We start from the raw sequence: 15,483 nt of genomic DNA, 5'->3' as shown, positions 1-15,483 counted from the left end.
GCTGGCCTATGTTGTAGAAGCAATCTTACTCTGATCGCTTCGAGATCGCCGGTAAGGAGCACCAAGTAATGAGCATCGCCGCATACAGCGCAAGACAAATGGGATGCAGCACCATCGTGCCCACCTGCTGTGCAAGAATACCAGTCAGGAAAGGAAAAACAGCTCCACCGCTACTACCAAGAGCGCTGATGAAGCTCAGGCTTACGAGTTGCATCTGCCGGGATAAGAGTTTCGCAAAAACCGCCGTAGAGCATGGGTATAATGGACCCAACAACAGGCCCAGGATCGCCACGGCCACGGCTTCACCGATAATGTTTGGGATCAGCCAGGTCATGAGTTGAAAGGCAATCGACCCGACAACTAATACCCCGACGATAACTTTCTCTCCAATTCGATGGGCAGGGTACACAATCAGAAATCGCCCAACAGTGATGCCAGCCCAAAAGCCGGCACTCACATAGCCGACACTTCGAGAATCACCACCCCGGTAGTTGATGAGAAATGAGACGATCCAGCCTGAAACGGAGACCTCGGCGCCTTGATACGCGAAGATGAACAGTGATCCTAGTATGGTCGTGCGATTTTGAATCGCCTTATTTAGCATCTGCAATCGTCCGGGTGAATTGTCATTGTTACTGGCCATAGGAGGAATTGCCGAGTCGGGTGCCATTTGGGAGGCCATAGTGGCATTCTCATCGTAACTGCGAAATGCGAAGCTTGAGAGCAATAGGTTGGCCACAGCAACAGCCAGTGTGATGGTATAGAAATAGGTCCAACGAATGTCGTGAGACACCATGGCTGTGGCAAACAATGGTGAAATAACTCCACCGATGCCATAAGCTCCAGAAAAGCAGCCCAATGCAGTGGTGGAATTGTGAAGATTGGCACAGAAAACATTATTCATGGCTATGCTCATGGCCATTCCAAAGCCAAGAAGAAGAAAAGCTGCTACGATGACCGCAAAGGGTGGGTGGCAGACAATCGCTATATAGCTCACAGTGACGAGGCCCATGGACAGTGCATAGCTTTTATAATGGCCGATTTTGGCCTTGATCGTGTGAGTCAAAGGAGCGGCAAGGATAAATCCGACGGCGTTGGCGATGAAAATCAGTGAAACAATGGCATATCCGATGTGGTAGTCTTTCTCGAGATATGGGATCAAGGCACCAGGCGCACTATCGTTCATTCCATTCCCAAAGTTCATGAGACATGCACTGACTAGTTGCCAATTAGCCTTCTCGTGTGAGTGTGTCTGGTTTGTTGCCCACTGCGTTGCTTGCGGTGCGTCATCATATGCTTGCTCGCCAGAATCGCCATGTTGTTTCGACCCATCATCTCGCCTGTCTCTACCTGGCTGAGATCTGCTCTTGGTTGGTGCAATGGTATTCAATTCATGACTCGACAGCGATCTCGAAGCATCATACTGTGGGTATAATGCGGGACTCGGAACTCGTGGAGATGGTTGCTCTTCCGGAGATGTGCCGGCGGTCTTGTTTGGTATCATGATAAGTAAACAACGAAAGCCTTCAAGGAGAGCGATAATACAGAATCCTGTGCGGGAATCTGATATCAAGGGTTCCTACAGGTTAGAATGAGGACTTGTTGAGGGCATCAATCGTTACTCGACAAAGAAATCAATATCTCGCCTCAGAGTCACGATTACAAATCAACCAGCAACTTCGATCCACAAACCCACGGATGTACACTGCATCTACGGGGTGAGGTTGAGGATTGGGCAGAGCTGTGGATCCATTAGCCTGTTACCAAAGTATAAAACAAGTGCTAGTAAGTCTGGTTTTATATTACACTCGATGATCAAACATCACTCGAACAGACTTCAATATTACAGCTCCGGCTAACACTCGCATTCCTTGTGCTGTAAGCTATTGGTACATTCTCCAGTATCAAGTATGCGCTAACTTCGAGGCAGAAGAATGCTTGGTGGAAAGCCGTTTTCTATTTCTCCGAAGCAATTACAACAGCCTTGACTGGCCATGCTCGCGTAACCTGTGCCATACAATGATTTCTGTTGAAGTCTGAATCATCGATGCATTAGAATGGGCTTAGAATCATCTAATGGACTTTCTTTGTTCTTTTCTATTTGGCTGGGTTAAGAAGAATGACAAGCTTGAGTACCCAACCACTTCATATGCCTCTGCTTTGGAAACTCCCACGCAGTGGAGCTCATCAGACTGCCGGTCTACCGGTACGCATAAAGACATTTGACGGCTGGTCACGACCCCGGAACTGATCGTCCACGTCGTAACGGAACTCGCCCCCTTCTTGCTCAAACCCAAGTTTCCTGTAAACGTGCCGCCCCATGCTCGAAGCTTCCAGCACAGCCTCCAGTCCGCCGCGCGCCTTGGCCTCCCGGAGGCCCCATTCTACCAGTTTGGTAGCAATTCCAAGTCGCTGACATGCTGGGTCGACCACACATAAGTCCAACACCATCACCGCCGGGGACGCACTCGTCGCAATCTCCCGGATTACCTCCAAGCGACGCCGGCGCAGTGAGAGGTCTACCTGCCGGAGGTACCGCTGTTCATCCGGCTGATTTGGGTACAGAGCTTCCAGGTCTGCATTGCCGATCTCGGCTGCAGGCGCCTGGCCGTGCCCGACCACCGCGGAAGCCTGCTCCCAGATAGCCGCGCCGACAATCTTCCCCTCATCCGAACCACCATCAATGACAGCCTTGAGAAAGATGGTGTTGCGGTTGCCATGCCGGTCATTGGTGGTGGCGGACCAGCGCGCAGCAAGACGGGCACTTCCGCTCGCATGACCCTCGGGCGTGTCCCAGCCAGGATTCATGGCGCACCAGACCCCATCGTGGACCTGAAGGCCGAAGGTGAGGGCCGCAAGCTCAAAGAATCGGCTGAAGTCCGCCGGCGCAGTGACGGGCTCCACGCGAATTTGGGTCATGTTGGACTGCGTGTTCCAGGCGTTCTGGTCGTTCGTGGTACTGTCGGGGATTATGATGGTGTGTTTGCTAGTGGTGGTGTTCTTTGAAATATGCTGAAGTCGGTCTGCTTACCGTGGCAAGATCTACTGGGCTTACAAATTATATACCCAAGGGAAATTCAAATTTCTAGTTGGTTAAATAATCCAACTAATCGTTTGGTAGCCGAGATGGACCTCTAAGCGAGTCTCCTTGGCATGCTTGGCTTGATGCCTTAATCTACGCACCGTAGCCATCATGATGTCTATGTCAACGTTTCAGTATATTCTCAAAATTTGGGGTAACCTTCTTGGAACCTTCTGGGCGTGTCGACTTTGTTGGTTCCACCGGGGAGTCTGTTTTATATGTGGTTTCTACGCAGGGTGGGCTACAGTTGCCGAGTTACTATCCGAGATGTCGTTGGAGGGCGCATCTCCACTTCTTTCATTTTGGGTTCACCAACACCAAAGAAAAGAAATTAAAAAAATAAAAAACACATCTTTTGTTATATAGAAACTACACAAAAATGCATGAAGATATTACTGACCAGGTTCAGCTCGTCGTCTTGGGACCCAAAACCGTATAGAATATAGCACTAATACCGGATATTACCAGCATACCTCCTTTGGATGAAAGCTATGAGCCATGATCAAGTACGCTATATTATCTCCGGCTATCAAGCACAATTATCTGGTTAAGAAGATTGACGTATAAAAATGGTCTAGCAGAATGTTTATACATAATCCATGTCTGGTGGATGGCTGATCCAGTTTCGGTTTCTGAAATTACCAGCTCAGTAGAGAGCATTCGCTCATATTTGAAAGTCTACAAGCATCAATAGACTTGAATAAGGTCTGATATTCTGACGATGCAGTGAATCACTGGTGGATCCCATCTGTAACTAGTTTAAGTAACTATGCTTGATCAACCACGTTTCCATGTATGTGTTATCACAGCCTGAGAACAGCAGTGCCGATACCACGAGTGATGCTGCTAAGGATGGCCAGATTTCGGTCGGTTCCACACGCCTCAAGCCCCTGTATTGCTCGTCAAGGCGTCGAGTATCGTCTACCGGTAGTAACGGGGACTAATAATGTTCAAGATAGGAGACACCTCTTGGTGGTTCCTGGAGGCGGGAAGTTCGGAGTGGGCGTTTAGGGCTGCATTAGAGATGTCAGTGCGTTGAGTCCTGGAGAAACTGTGGATCATCCGTTAGGAACCAGTGTCTATTCTCTTGGCTTTGGTAGAGTATATCTAGCCCAGTTGGGCAGTGAGGAAGTCACATGGAGCAAACTACTCAAGATCCTTGCGAGTTATCACTATATATTCTCACTGAATCTTGTGCAGTCAGTTCTACTTATCCTGTATCGGATAGCAAGGAGAGGGACATCTCAATTATCGTCGATAGAAATGTTTTCAACACTCAATATAGTCTTTCACTTACTCTGATTTATGCTACTTCCCGGCGTGTTGCTCACATATACGTGCAGGATATACCTTGCTATGAGAAGCCTTCATGCTTCAATGACTGTGTATGCTAATTCTTCATCCATAGTGTCAATCAAACTGAGATGACAGCTTGTCTCCGCTGTGGAAGGCTATAGTTACGCAAAGCTCAACAAACTGAGAACAGACAGTACCGAATCAACCCCGACTACATTGGTACTATTTTTGCGACGAACAGAAATAGTCCCAGCGACCCGCATTTAGACAGGACCAGAGTCTCTCATTATTACCTTGAGCCTGTCCAACAGGGCAATTGATAAGACTTTTATAAGACTACTCACCTTCCTAACTAGGCAGTCGGCTGTACCCACGGAACTGACGGCTGTGTCCGGACGGCTGCTCTAACTTAATATCAACGTTAATATTGATCAGGCCAGAGCTGTTTCGCGTTGACATGGACAACTAACCCACTGATTTCCCTTTCTAGACATGTTCCTATTCATAGACCAAACGAGTTCGCTTATAAAACTGCGGTGTAGGACTTGACCTCCGTATCGTTACTCGATATCGAAATTTCAAAGTAATCAAAGGCAAATTGCAAAGATATATAGTCTACTGCTTTCTCTGTCCTTAACACATCTGCCAAGTGGCATTTGTTGTCCACACATAAAAGGTAGCACTACACAAGATGAAGAAAACCCAGGATGGTTATCTATGGACAAAGGGCACTGGCGTCCGGAAAGGTAACCTCCATTGCGGAGGTGTTGTGGACCCTCCTGAGAGACAAACCGCTCCTGCGGACTACATCTACGATGCCATTGTCATTGGGGCTGGCTATAGTGGCCTGATGGCCGCCCGTGACATGACAGACTGCGGTAGGTCAATGTTCTATCGTACAGAAATCTAGCTCATGCGCTATAGGTCTCTCGGTCTTGATGTTGGAGGCCCGTGATCGTGTCGGTGGACGAACCTATACTGTCGAATCCGATGGTAAATTATTCTCTCTTCAGTCCGTCGGATTAATTTTGTAGCATAACTAACTCGCTAAAGGCTTCCTATACGAGATGGGAGGAACATGGGTCACACACCATATGGCATATCTATTCCAAGAGATGACGCGGTATAAGTTGGATAGAGACCTTATTCTTACTCACGACCGACAACATGCCAACGACTACTACACAATTAACGTTCCAGGTACACTAAGCCTCATCTACCTTATATGACCTCTTGGATATGTCTAACCAATCATTTATTCAGGGGCAACCCCACGAAAGCTCCCTCACGAAGAAGCAGGTGAAATCACTGCGCGAGCGTGGAATATCTTCGTCAACGTGGATGGACAGAATTGCCGCGCAATCTGTCCACTACCCCACGCCCAGCTCGATAACATTCTGGTCGACCGGCGTGACGTGGAACGATACGACAAGATCTCCTGTCGCGACCGGTTCGAAGAGATCAAGCACTTATTGACGCCCGAAGAGGCAGGAATCCTTACCGCGTTGCTGCTCCACATCTCCGGTGGTAGTATGGAGAACTCAAGCCTGTGGGACATGATCCGCTCCCATGCGCTGATGTCATATAGCCCGGACAACTTTGGCCCGATCTGGACCACATTCAAGCTCCGTCAAGGCCAGTCGGCCCTTGCTCGTGCTATGTTCGAGGAGGCCGTGGATAACGGCCTGCAGTATGCTTTTCAGACACCGATCGAGTCAGTCATCGATGAGGCCAACGTAGTAAAGGTAATCACAACAGGAGGTAAGCAGTATCGGGCTCGTCGCGTGGTGAGCACTATTCCACTTAACGTGCTTCACACTATCTCCTTCACTCCACCTCTTTCTCCTACGCGCCAGCAAGCAATTGAAATCGGACACGTCAACTACATGACCAAGATCCACGCAGATGTTAAAGGATCAGTCCTAACCTCGTGGAACGGCATGCGGTATCCCAATCTTCTGATGTTCGGCTATGGGGACGGAGTAACACCCAGCGGCAACGCGCATATCGTGGGTTTCGGTAAAGACGAGCGAGGCGTGTTTGTCCCTGAACGAGATCCAGAGAAGGCCATTGAGGCATTCCAAAAGCTACACCCTATGGAAGTGGAAAAGATGGTATTATCCTCATCCCCTGTTGACATACTTGCAGTATACTAACCCCTGCACAGGTCTTCCATAATTGGAACACCGATCCCTGGTCCCAAGGTGGTCCCGCATGGTGGCCTCCAGAGTTCATGTCGAAGTTCCAGGATGAGCTGCAGAGCCGCCATGGCCAGGTCTTCTTTGCCTCTGCGGACTGGGCTCATGGTTGGCGGGCATCCATTGACGGTGCGCTCGAGCAGGGATCTGAGGCTGCACTGCAGATTATCCGGGAGCTCAAGAGTGCCAGTAATAAGCCCGTAAAAGCCAGGATTTAGTTCTACGGATCCAAGTGTGGACGCTTTGCAGGATAGAGCTTTTCTCTTGTTCTGATATAGTAGTAGCTATCATAGCATTGTTAGTGTCAATTAATTACCTGTCAAGCGTAAAACTTCATTTCAATCTGATAGAAAGATATCCACCAAATAGTAAAACAAACCATCCGCCCTATCCTCTCACCTCCCTATACATACAGTCTATGCTGACGGTATATAAAACGTGCCTTACTTCGGAGTATACTTGTCCCAACACACCAACCAAAGACAGTTAGTCCAGACCCACCGATAAGGCCGATAAGCGCGGCTGTTAAAAGACCGAAAGTAGTTAGCGCATCGGCACGGTGAGGGCCGGCAGATATCCCCCGCCCCCTCACCTGACTCTCAGGCCCCACGCTGCTGGCCGTTTGCCCCGAATAGGCAAGGGAGTTTGGGCGCCGGGGAAATGTCGGAGATCCGACTGACGTTGTCCTCCGCGGGGTCCATGACCGTGGCATCATGATATCCAACTACGGTACATTTCATACTGAAACACTCACCCACCGCAACAATTGGACCCAGAACGGACTGAACAGGAGTGGAGCATTTCAGCAGGCAAAGTCCTAATCAGAAGATTGCCTAAAGAACAGCTGTTCGGTTCAGTTGAGCCCATATATTCTGGACCGTTTGGTCGATTTAAGTCGTTGCATAGCCGATTTACTCGCTCCTACTTATCTCAATCCCTGTATTTTTATTCCTAACACGCGGGAAACGATTATTGTCAGATTTCAATACACATAGACAAAATGGCAGCTACACAGAAACGCCCGGAGATTATCGAGCTGGCACGGGGGTTAAACGGGGTCCCCATGTGCGAAGAATATGAATGCATGATCTCTGGAATGATGTATGTTTGACTTCGGCTCAGTTCTAAACATCAGATCCCTGCTCAAGACCCGATTAAGGATTCCAAAGGTGAACGAACGCTAACAAAAGCCAGGTATAACCCCAACACACCCAAGCTCTTAGAAGCGCGCCACCGCTGCCGCGGCTTGACAGACGACTACAACAACCTGGACACCAAGACCGTCCCCTACGACCAGATCGCAGACAAGCGCATGGAGCGACTCCGGGCGCTCGTCGGCCGCGTGGGAGACGGGACTTTCATCGAGCCGCCCTTCAGACCCGACTACGGGTCCAACCTCATCATCGGAAGCGATTGCTTCGTCAACTGGAAGTGAGTGGGCCGATTACGCGCACGAACGCCACCTTCCACGAACGAGAAAAGCTAACAGGGCACAAACCAAACAGCCTGACAGTCCTAGACACCAGTCTCGTTGTTATCGGGGACCGGGTGCAAATCGGCACGAATGTCAGCATTATCACGGCCGGCCACGACACCAGTGTGCTTTCGCGCCGGAAGTTTGTCGAGTTCGGCCATCCGATTTTCATCGAGGATGATTGCTGGATTGGAGCTAATGTCGTGATTCTGCCGGGTGTGCGCATTGGGAAGGGATCCACCATTGGTGCTGGGTCCATTGTGACTAAGGATATTCCACCCTATTCGGTCGGAGTTGGCATTCCTTGTCGGGTGAAGAAGACGATTCCTTCGGTTGAGGAGGAGGAGAATGATCCTAGTAACCCTTATCGGAATCTGGTGAGGGAGGATAGAGAGTGATGGATTAGATTTGTTGGATAGATTTAATAGAGAGCTTTTTCAGATCTGTGAATATTGATGGATGTAGGTAGTATACCTTACAATTGTCTGCAAGTCACAAGACAAGTACAAATCTCCCCAAACTATGTATAGATACTGCACTTTCGTAAGTTCTGGCATAGTACAAAGTTCTTCCAATGGATACATCTATTCAGGTACCGTCGAGTGAGGCCGGTGGAAATGTATTAGCCCATTGTGGTATGGAAATATCTCTTGTGCCCTAAGGCGGACAAGGCATGAGAGAGAGAGGCATTGCCCATAAGTACGAAAGAGAACCGTTTTTCTGGGTACAAGGTGTCTAACACTCTCGGAACATATGATAGAAACCTGGAGCGGATCTGTTCATACGGAACAGCAACTATTTGTTGTTTCTCTATACTATTGTTGGGCCAAACCTCACTCACCCTCAGATAGTCATAGTTTGACAAAGGAGAAGTTAAGCTCACCGTCTGATAGAAATATTGCTTGAGCCATGAAGGTGCTGTTGTTCTGACAATGGAGCCATGCAGAAGGAACATAGATATTGTTACTTTTCGTGGTGTCGACAATTCTCTTCCACTGGGGAGTATCGTAGTCGAATGGTATGCACTGCCGAAAATGATCTAGCCAATATTTCACATCAGACAAACATGTTACTGTTATTTTAAGACAGCCATTGGACAAGCCTGTTGTAGTAATTATTTGTAGTAGCTTTTGCGGTCTATATTGCATAAGACGATGTGTTATGCCACCACACCTTAAAAGGTAGAGGTACATCAAGCCTTACTTTTCGCTCCTACTATCTGTATTGGCCAATTATGGGGACCCGAGAGCTATATTTCTAGGCTAATATGGTAAGCCATAGATATATATTGTCTACTACAGGACAAATATGTGGAGAGTCAAGACTGTTCAGTGCGTTGTCATTTGTTTGAGCGTGATATGGCAGCCCAATGCAGTGCCACATCTACCATATCGCTTTGATAAAGTTCATTCATCACTTGGGGATTCTTCGGAGGTACCAGTATCATCAAAACATGCTTTCATAACGACTGTTCTAAGGGTATTGTTCTAGTTCTCTAAACAACATGATAGGGTTTATTTCTTGGCTGCATCCTTCATCTCCCCCCGTTCGCGAACCAATGCAGCCATGTCGCGGCCAAGCTCTGTGCCAAGATTCTCGAATCCCTGAATCACACCGTCGCGGTCTCCCTTGGTGGACTCCTGGCTCATCTTGAACTTGCCCCCGATGTCCTCAATGGTGATCTCAATACCAATGATGTTCTTCTTCATGATCTCAATATACCGCTCAGGGGCCTCGGACACCTTCCACGAGTCCGGCCGGTCTCCCTCGCCTGTGTAGCCCATGATGGACGTTTCACTAAGCTCCGAGAGATCCTGAATCTGCTTCTGGAGATACTCCGAGGTCTCGGGGGCGGAACTGTCGTGATAGATCTTAGCCTTACCATAGGCCTGCACAGCGGCGTAGTTCCAGGTGGGGACGACCTTTGCCGTGGCGGGCTTGGTCTCGGTGTAGAACTTGGGAGTCACATAGTGGTGCGTGTTGGTCGTGAAGAGCACTTGGACTTCTTGCTGCAGTGGTGACGCAGAGGGTAGGCCCGCGGCGTCCAGAGCTTCAATGAATGTCTTGCTGTGCGGGTTCTGGCGGGCCATATGGCCGCGCAGCCGACCTTTCACCGGCGCATCCGGGTCATCGGAGATAATGTCCAGCACCCATGGGATATGACTGGACTGGATGAAGTGTTGCGTGGTGGATGGGATCGCGGTGGTGAGTACTCCTAGGGGGTTCTGTTGGATCAGCTCAAAGAGAGCCTTGATCGATGTTTCTGCGTGGATTGCGCGGAGATACATGGCTTTTTGTGCAATTATGTGGGATCGGGAGAAAGAGAGAGCGGGATGAAGGTGAGAATCGATTTTCGCAATCTTAACTACACTACAGAGGGGTCTGGGTGCTTTTATATTCCATGTCGAGGGCGTGAGTCATCACCTGACACACCCAACGGGCAGTCTGATCCGAAGTTTTAGAATTGAGAATTAAGGCACATCAGAGGAAGCCAATCTGAACGGAGTGGATCGAGGGGTCAACTGCACGTTGACTTGGAATTATACGCATCCTGATTGGTGCACAGGGCCGAGCAGTTGAAGGTGTTGGTCATAGCCTCTTAGGGCGCTGTTGAGTCCGAAATCGATCATGTAAGAAACATTCCATGACGATTCTACTGGCTCACAGCAACTCCCGGCTTGAGAAGAGAAGTTCTTTGTCGAATGATGGCAAACTCGTCGGATGGTGTCAAAATCTGCCACAGTTAGTGGGTGTCCCTTTTGGGAAGTTGATGGTAGTGGGGAATTACTAGTAATTCTAGGCCTGGTCCACCAATGGGATGCCAGAGATTCAGGAACAAGCATCAGTTTTAGGAAAGTCGCGGGAGTGGGCCCTAACATATCCGCTTGCAGACAATCATCTATAAATGCTGTTCCTCCGCAAGGTCTTGCATCATGCGGGCTTCCTCGAGTCTTTTTTCTTCAGTTCAGGGCTTCACTTCACTACTGCGGCATCATGTCTCCTGTAAACGATACTCATCGTTCGACTCGAGCATTGCATGCCGACGACCCGCTCAACCTCGTCACAGACGTTGCGCCTCCAATTCACTTATCGACAACGTACAGGTTTCCCAGTGATCCCAACGACCTCCTGCCATCGGTAGACCCTGTGGTACGTTGTCCTGTTACCATCAGGTACATGTTCAGGCAATTCCACTAACGCCTCTCCTAGGATGAGTTCAATGGAAAGAACTATGTATACTCTCGGGAGTTTGCTCCAAACGCAACTCGCTTCGAAGCGGTGCTTTCATCGCTAATCGGCGGGAATGCCATCTGCTACTCTACCGGATTAGCAGCTCTGACCGCCGCTCTGGTACTGCTGAATCCCCGCCGCATCTCCATCGGCGAAGGGTACCATGGCAGCCACGAGGTGATCGGCGTGCTCTCGCGCCTGTCTGGACTGCAGAAACTGGACCTTCATTGCCCCGCGGAGAGCTTAGAAGAGGGGGATGTGATTCTGCTGGAGACCCCGGTCAACCCGCTGGGTACAGCGTTCAGCATCGAGCAATTCGCCCAGAAGGCTCACTCGAGAGGCGCCTATCTCATTGTCGACAGCACCTTTGCTCCTCCAAGCTTGCAAGACCCCTTCCAATGGGGCGCTGATCTAGTGATGCATTCCGGATCCAAGTATTTTGGAGGCCACAGTGACCTTCTCTGTGGTGTTCTGGCGACAAAGCGGCAAGACTGGACCAAGAAGCTGTTCGAGGATAGACTTGCATTCGGAAGTGTGATCGGCAATTTAGAAGCGTGGCTTGGTCTGCGTAGTCTGCGTACCCTAGAAGTGCGTGTGGAGCGCGCAAGCCAGAGCTCTGAAAGACTCATCTCATGGTTGAACCAAGGACTGAACGCCCAGAGCCCAGCTCCAGGTAGCGAAGAGCAGATCATCCAGAGCATCGTGCAAAAGATTCATCATGCCAGCTTGCAAGATGAGCCTTGGGTGCGGAAACAGATGCCAAACGGCTTTGGTCCTGTTTTCTCGATTGTTCTGCAGACGGAAGACTTCGCACGGGTCCTGCCAAGCAAGCTGCATCTCTTCCAGCATGCCACCAGCCTTGGTGGGGTTGAGTCCTTGATCGAATGGAGAGCACTCTCCGACTCCAGAGTCGATCGGAAGCTCTTGAGACTCAGTGTTGGGTTGGAAAACTGGGAGGACTTGAAGAACGATTTGCTTAAAGCCTTCAAATCCCTTCTGTCGCAATCATGATTTAATGTCACGAATTCTCTTTTGCTGTACATATTGAGATATACCGTTTCTGGAATGCTGTTGTTGTTTCATTAGTCTCTTCCCCAAAGACAAGATTTCGAATATTATACCCAATTATCTAGAGAATCACTGCTGGAAAATCTACCATGCTAAATACGACCTACAATGAAATCAGCCGTATATCGTCGGTATCATCTGATTCTTATGCAGGTCGTATGCTCCATGACTCGTAGATAGATAAAGTTTAGCATAGGGCCGTAAACCTTGGCGCGAGGGTCCACAATCAAGTGCTCACGGAGGACCCTAAGCGATGCCTAAAAGGGCTGGAAGACCCTATATTATTTCGTTTTCCAACAGTCTTCCCCCATGGCTCAGTGGTTCCTGCGTATCATGTGACTGATGGAGAAGCTGAAACTCGACAGGCATTGCCTGAAGGGGTTAGTGCCGATCACAGGGAGCTCAAGAAATTCAAATCGACGGGCGCCGCTCAAAACTTTATTCTAACGTTCTACCATAGCTTTGATCTTGTTCCATGTATGCTGCGTTCTCTAGCGGGGCTCAACGGTGAAGACAACCTTGGAATACTGGCTCTTCATCATGGCGCTTATTGCAAATAGCTGGCACTAATCACCTGATGCTCCCCCGCATTGAGATGCACAATGTACGACCCTTGTTATACATGTCGCGTCGGCGCATCCAGTGTGACCAATCACAGACCCCCTGCAAGAAATGTCTGAAAGCGGGACTAGAATGCTATGATAAGAGACCCCTCCGATGGGTCAAAGGCGTGGCCATTCGAGGCAGGATGCAGGGGTTGACGGTGAAGGATGCGTCAGCTGCCTCGGCAGCCTTGGCCACGTTGGATCGGGTTCCAAGGAAGAAAGGGAGTAAGAAGACAGTATCTTCTGCTTTGGTTAGGCGCGATCATAATGACCACACTGGTGAGGTCTCCATGGTCTATAGAGAGCCGTATGGCACGCGGTCTCCGATTTAAATGCGACTGTAGATCGGTCTGTATGCTAACTGAGGTCCTTGTGCTGTTCAGATGTAGTCGAGAATGAAACGAACCCATCAATGGCTCTGGAGGCTGGTCCCATCTCGAATTTGGATCGGACATCCAGGTACTACCTGGATTATTGTGAGTACATTTCGCGGCTGCGGGCGATCACCGCGTCCCGTGGCTAATATCCATCTCTAGATAACTACCAGATATGCAAGGTATTCATCGTTCATGACAGCGAGGAGAATCCTTTGAGAAGGCTGATATCTCTGGCTGTGAACGATTCACTGCTACTGAAGGCGGTACTTGCCCTCGCGGCACGCCACAGGGCCAATTCCGGTTATTCCTTTGAAAATGCTGTAGTGGGGTCTTCCCCGGACCTCCTGCAGATTCACCAGGATGCTCTCGTCTTCAAACATCAAGCTATACAAGGGCTAACGCATGCGTTGAACGATCCCACAATATCCGAGCAGGACACGACAGTAGCTTCCATTTTCCTTCTTATATTTTTAGATCTCTTAGAGTCCGGAAGCGACAAATGGAACTTCCACCTCGAGGGCGCTAAGAGGCTGATTACCAATGGCCATTTGCATGAGGTGCACGCTGGAAGTTCCAAGGATCCAGGACGGACTGTGGAACAGATAAGAAAGTTCATCATCAAACAAATCCATGTGTATGTGCATTAGTCCTTGAATCGATAAGACTGTATACGCTCTGGCTAACGGGTCTTTTCTTCAGGATCGAGTCCCTTGGGGCCACCTTTGTCCGTCCTAAGTTACTATCCGGGTGCGCCTCGTTAGACCATCCAGAGTCCTTACTGAATGAAACAGTTGAACAATCTTTCATTGGGTGTCCCGAGTACTTATTACATGCCGTGCAATGTCTTTCAGCCTACCGGGACAGCATGGTCGAGTCCCAGCCACAGACCTCCACGACCAGTAACACACACATGCAAGATATAACGAGCGTGCTTGATTTAATACATAAATTTGACTGTTACACCTGGGCATCAAATCTACCAGAGTCACAGAAGACCTCGTCGCGATATCTAAGCAACCTCTGCAAACTGGCACAGTCGTACAAACTCGGGGCTCAAATCTACGGTCAGCGCGTCTTGGATGCTCTGCTCAGCGTGACTACCCCACAAGAGGAGCTTGTCTCTGAGTTAATCGGCGTCATCGATGCGTTACGAGACGACGGCAGGTTATTGAAATGCGTTCTTTGGCCGATCTTCGTTGCCGGCCTCGAATGCCGGTCGCAGGCCCAGCGAGACTTTTTAATCACTTCCTTGGAGAACTTCTGGTTGGACACGAACTGTTTGAACGTGGTCAATGCCGCCAAGGCATTGCAGTCGTATTGGCAAAAGACTGACAAACAGACGTCCTCCACACAATGGATCTTTGATATCGGAGACCTAGACCACGACTGGCTTTTTATTTGAGTCTTGGCTGTTGAATTTCTACGATCCGTCCGAGTGGACTCTGTCCGACAGCTATATCGCAGGCATTTTTGTCAACTGTTCGCCGTTTGTGCATCTCGCGCTGATATTGCCTGATTATGTCGCTCGCGATAGCTTGATTATAAAAACAGCGGAACTGGGCAAGACATGCACCTCAAGGCTCTACCATGGTTTGCTGGGGCTATTCTCTCAAGAAGGACCACCACAAACAACTCATATATAGACGAGCATTCAATCTCTAATGACACTTAATATAAAACAATAAACCTCTCTACCGCTAGGACGGCAAGGATGTACGCAACTGCGCATGAAGAGAAAACTTCACCTATCAGACCCGCTTTTATTTTTCATTATATGATAGAGCTACGCAAACGTAATGGAGGAATGCTCCTCGTCCTGAACGAAGCACGTCTCGCGAGCTTGCTACCGTGGCAAAACAACCTATTCACTCTTCGTCGGACCGGAGTGACACAAGAACGAGCAGCAACACACAGTGCATTTCCCATTCACCATGCGCCAGCTAGCTAACCAGGCTTCTAGATAAGCTTAATGTACCACTCCTGGCGCGGCGCACCAGCACTTTCGGGCCAGAGCCAAGTAGCAGTATCATTTGCGGGGTTTCCATTGCCCAGGTCGAGCAGGTGGTCTGGCAGGGCCACACTGCGGAATCTGCGGAGAGCAAAACAAGGGTGGCCAGAAACGTTTGCATTGGGGTATATAGTGATTATCGAT

General features: G+C 49.4%; 7 protein-coding genes across 7 annotated transcripts; 4 read left to right on the top strand and 3 right to left on the bottom strand.

Moving 5' to 3' along the window:
* Window positions 1-25: 25 nt before the first annotated feature.
* Window positions 26-1,504, bottom strand: ABOM_006992 (putative MFS efflux transporter; the record flags this gene model as incomplete). Its single annotated transcript, XM_022534121.1, has 1 exon — window positions 26-1,504. One exon carries the CDS (start codon window positions 1,502-1,504, stop codon window positions 26-28), a length of 1,479 nt encoding a protein of 492 aa, XP_022387869.1.
* Window positions 1,505-2,187: 683 nt separating this feature from the next.
* ABOM_006991 (GNAT family N-acetyltransferase) lies at window positions 2,188-2,919 on the bottom strand (the record flags this gene model as incomplete). The annotated part of the gene is made up of 1 exon (XM_022534120.1): window positions 2,188-2,919. The coding sequence occupies one exon, from the start codon at window positions 2,917-2,919 to the stop codon at window positions 2,188-2,190; it is 732 nt and encodes a 243-aa protein (XP_022387902.1).
* A 2,150-nt stretch (window positions 2,920-5,069) lies between these two features.
* Window positions 5,070-6,794, top strand: ABOM_006990 (flavin monoamine oxidase family protein; the record flags this gene model as incomplete). Its single annotated transcript, XM_022534119.1, has 5 exons — window positions 5,070-5,256; window positions 5,303-5,371; window positions 5,432-5,578; window positions 5,642-6,492; window positions 6,546-6,794. The coding sequence occupies 5 exons, from the start codon at window positions 5,070-5,072 to the stop codon at window positions 6,792-6,794; spliced, it is 1,503 nt and encodes a 500-aa protein (XP_022387862.1).
* Window positions 6,795-7,576: 782 nt separating this feature from the next.
* On the top strand, window positions 7,577-8,448 carry ABOM_006989 (sugar O-acetyltransferase; the record flags this gene model as incomplete). Its single annotated transcript, XM_022534118.1, has 3 exons — window positions 7,577-7,677; window positions 7,771-8,007; window positions 8,082-8,448. The coding sequence occupies 3 exons, from the start codon at window positions 7,577-7,579 to the stop codon at window positions 8,446-8,448; spliced, it is 705 nt and encodes a 234-aa protein (XP_022387873.1).
* A 1,116-nt stretch (window positions 8,449-9,564) lies between these two features.
* ABOM_006988 (FMN-binding negative transcriptional regulator) lies at window positions 9,565-10,338 on the bottom strand (the record flags this gene model as incomplete). Its single annotated transcript, XM_022534117.1, has 1 exon — window positions 9,565-10,338. The coding sequence occupies one exon, from the start codon at window positions 10,336-10,338 to the stop codon at window positions 9,565-9,567; it is 774 nt and encodes a 257-aa protein (XP_022387872.1).
* A 706-nt stretch (window positions 10,339-11,044) lies between these two features.
* On the top strand, window positions 11,045-12,292 carry ABOM_006987 (putative transsulfuration enzyme family protein; the record flags this gene model as incomplete). The annotated part of the gene is made up of 2 exons (XM_022534116.1): window positions 11,045-11,200; window positions 11,261-12,292. 2 exons carry the CDS (start codon window positions 11,045-11,047, stop codon window positions 12,290-12,292), a joined length of 1,188 nt encoding a protein of 395 aa, XP_022387870.1.
* Window positions 12,293-12,971: 679 nt separating this feature from the next.
* ABOM_006986 (Zn(II)2Cys6 transcription factor) lies at window positions 12,972-14,733 on the top strand (the record flags this gene model as incomplete). Its single annotated transcript, XM_022534115.1, has 4 exons — window positions 12,972-13,233; window positions 13,338-13,430; window positions 13,491-13,965; window positions 14,031-14,733. 4 exons carry the CDS (start codon window positions 12,972-12,974, stop codon window positions 14,731-14,733), a joined length of 1,533 nt encoding a protein of 510 aa, XP_022387865.1.
* Window positions 14,734-15,483: the final 750 nt, after the last annotated feature.

The sequence above is a fragment of the Aspergillus bombycis genome (assembly GCF_001792695.1).
Source record: "Aspergillus bombycis strain NRRL26010 chromosome Unknown contig00059, whole genome shotgun sequence".
In the NCBI taxonomy this organism is placed as follows: Eukaryota; Fungi; Ascomycota; class Eurotiomycetes; order Eurotiales; family Aspergillaceae; genus Aspergillus; species Aspergillus bombycis.
This window is presented reverse-complemented; position numbering and strand designations above follow the sequence as displayed.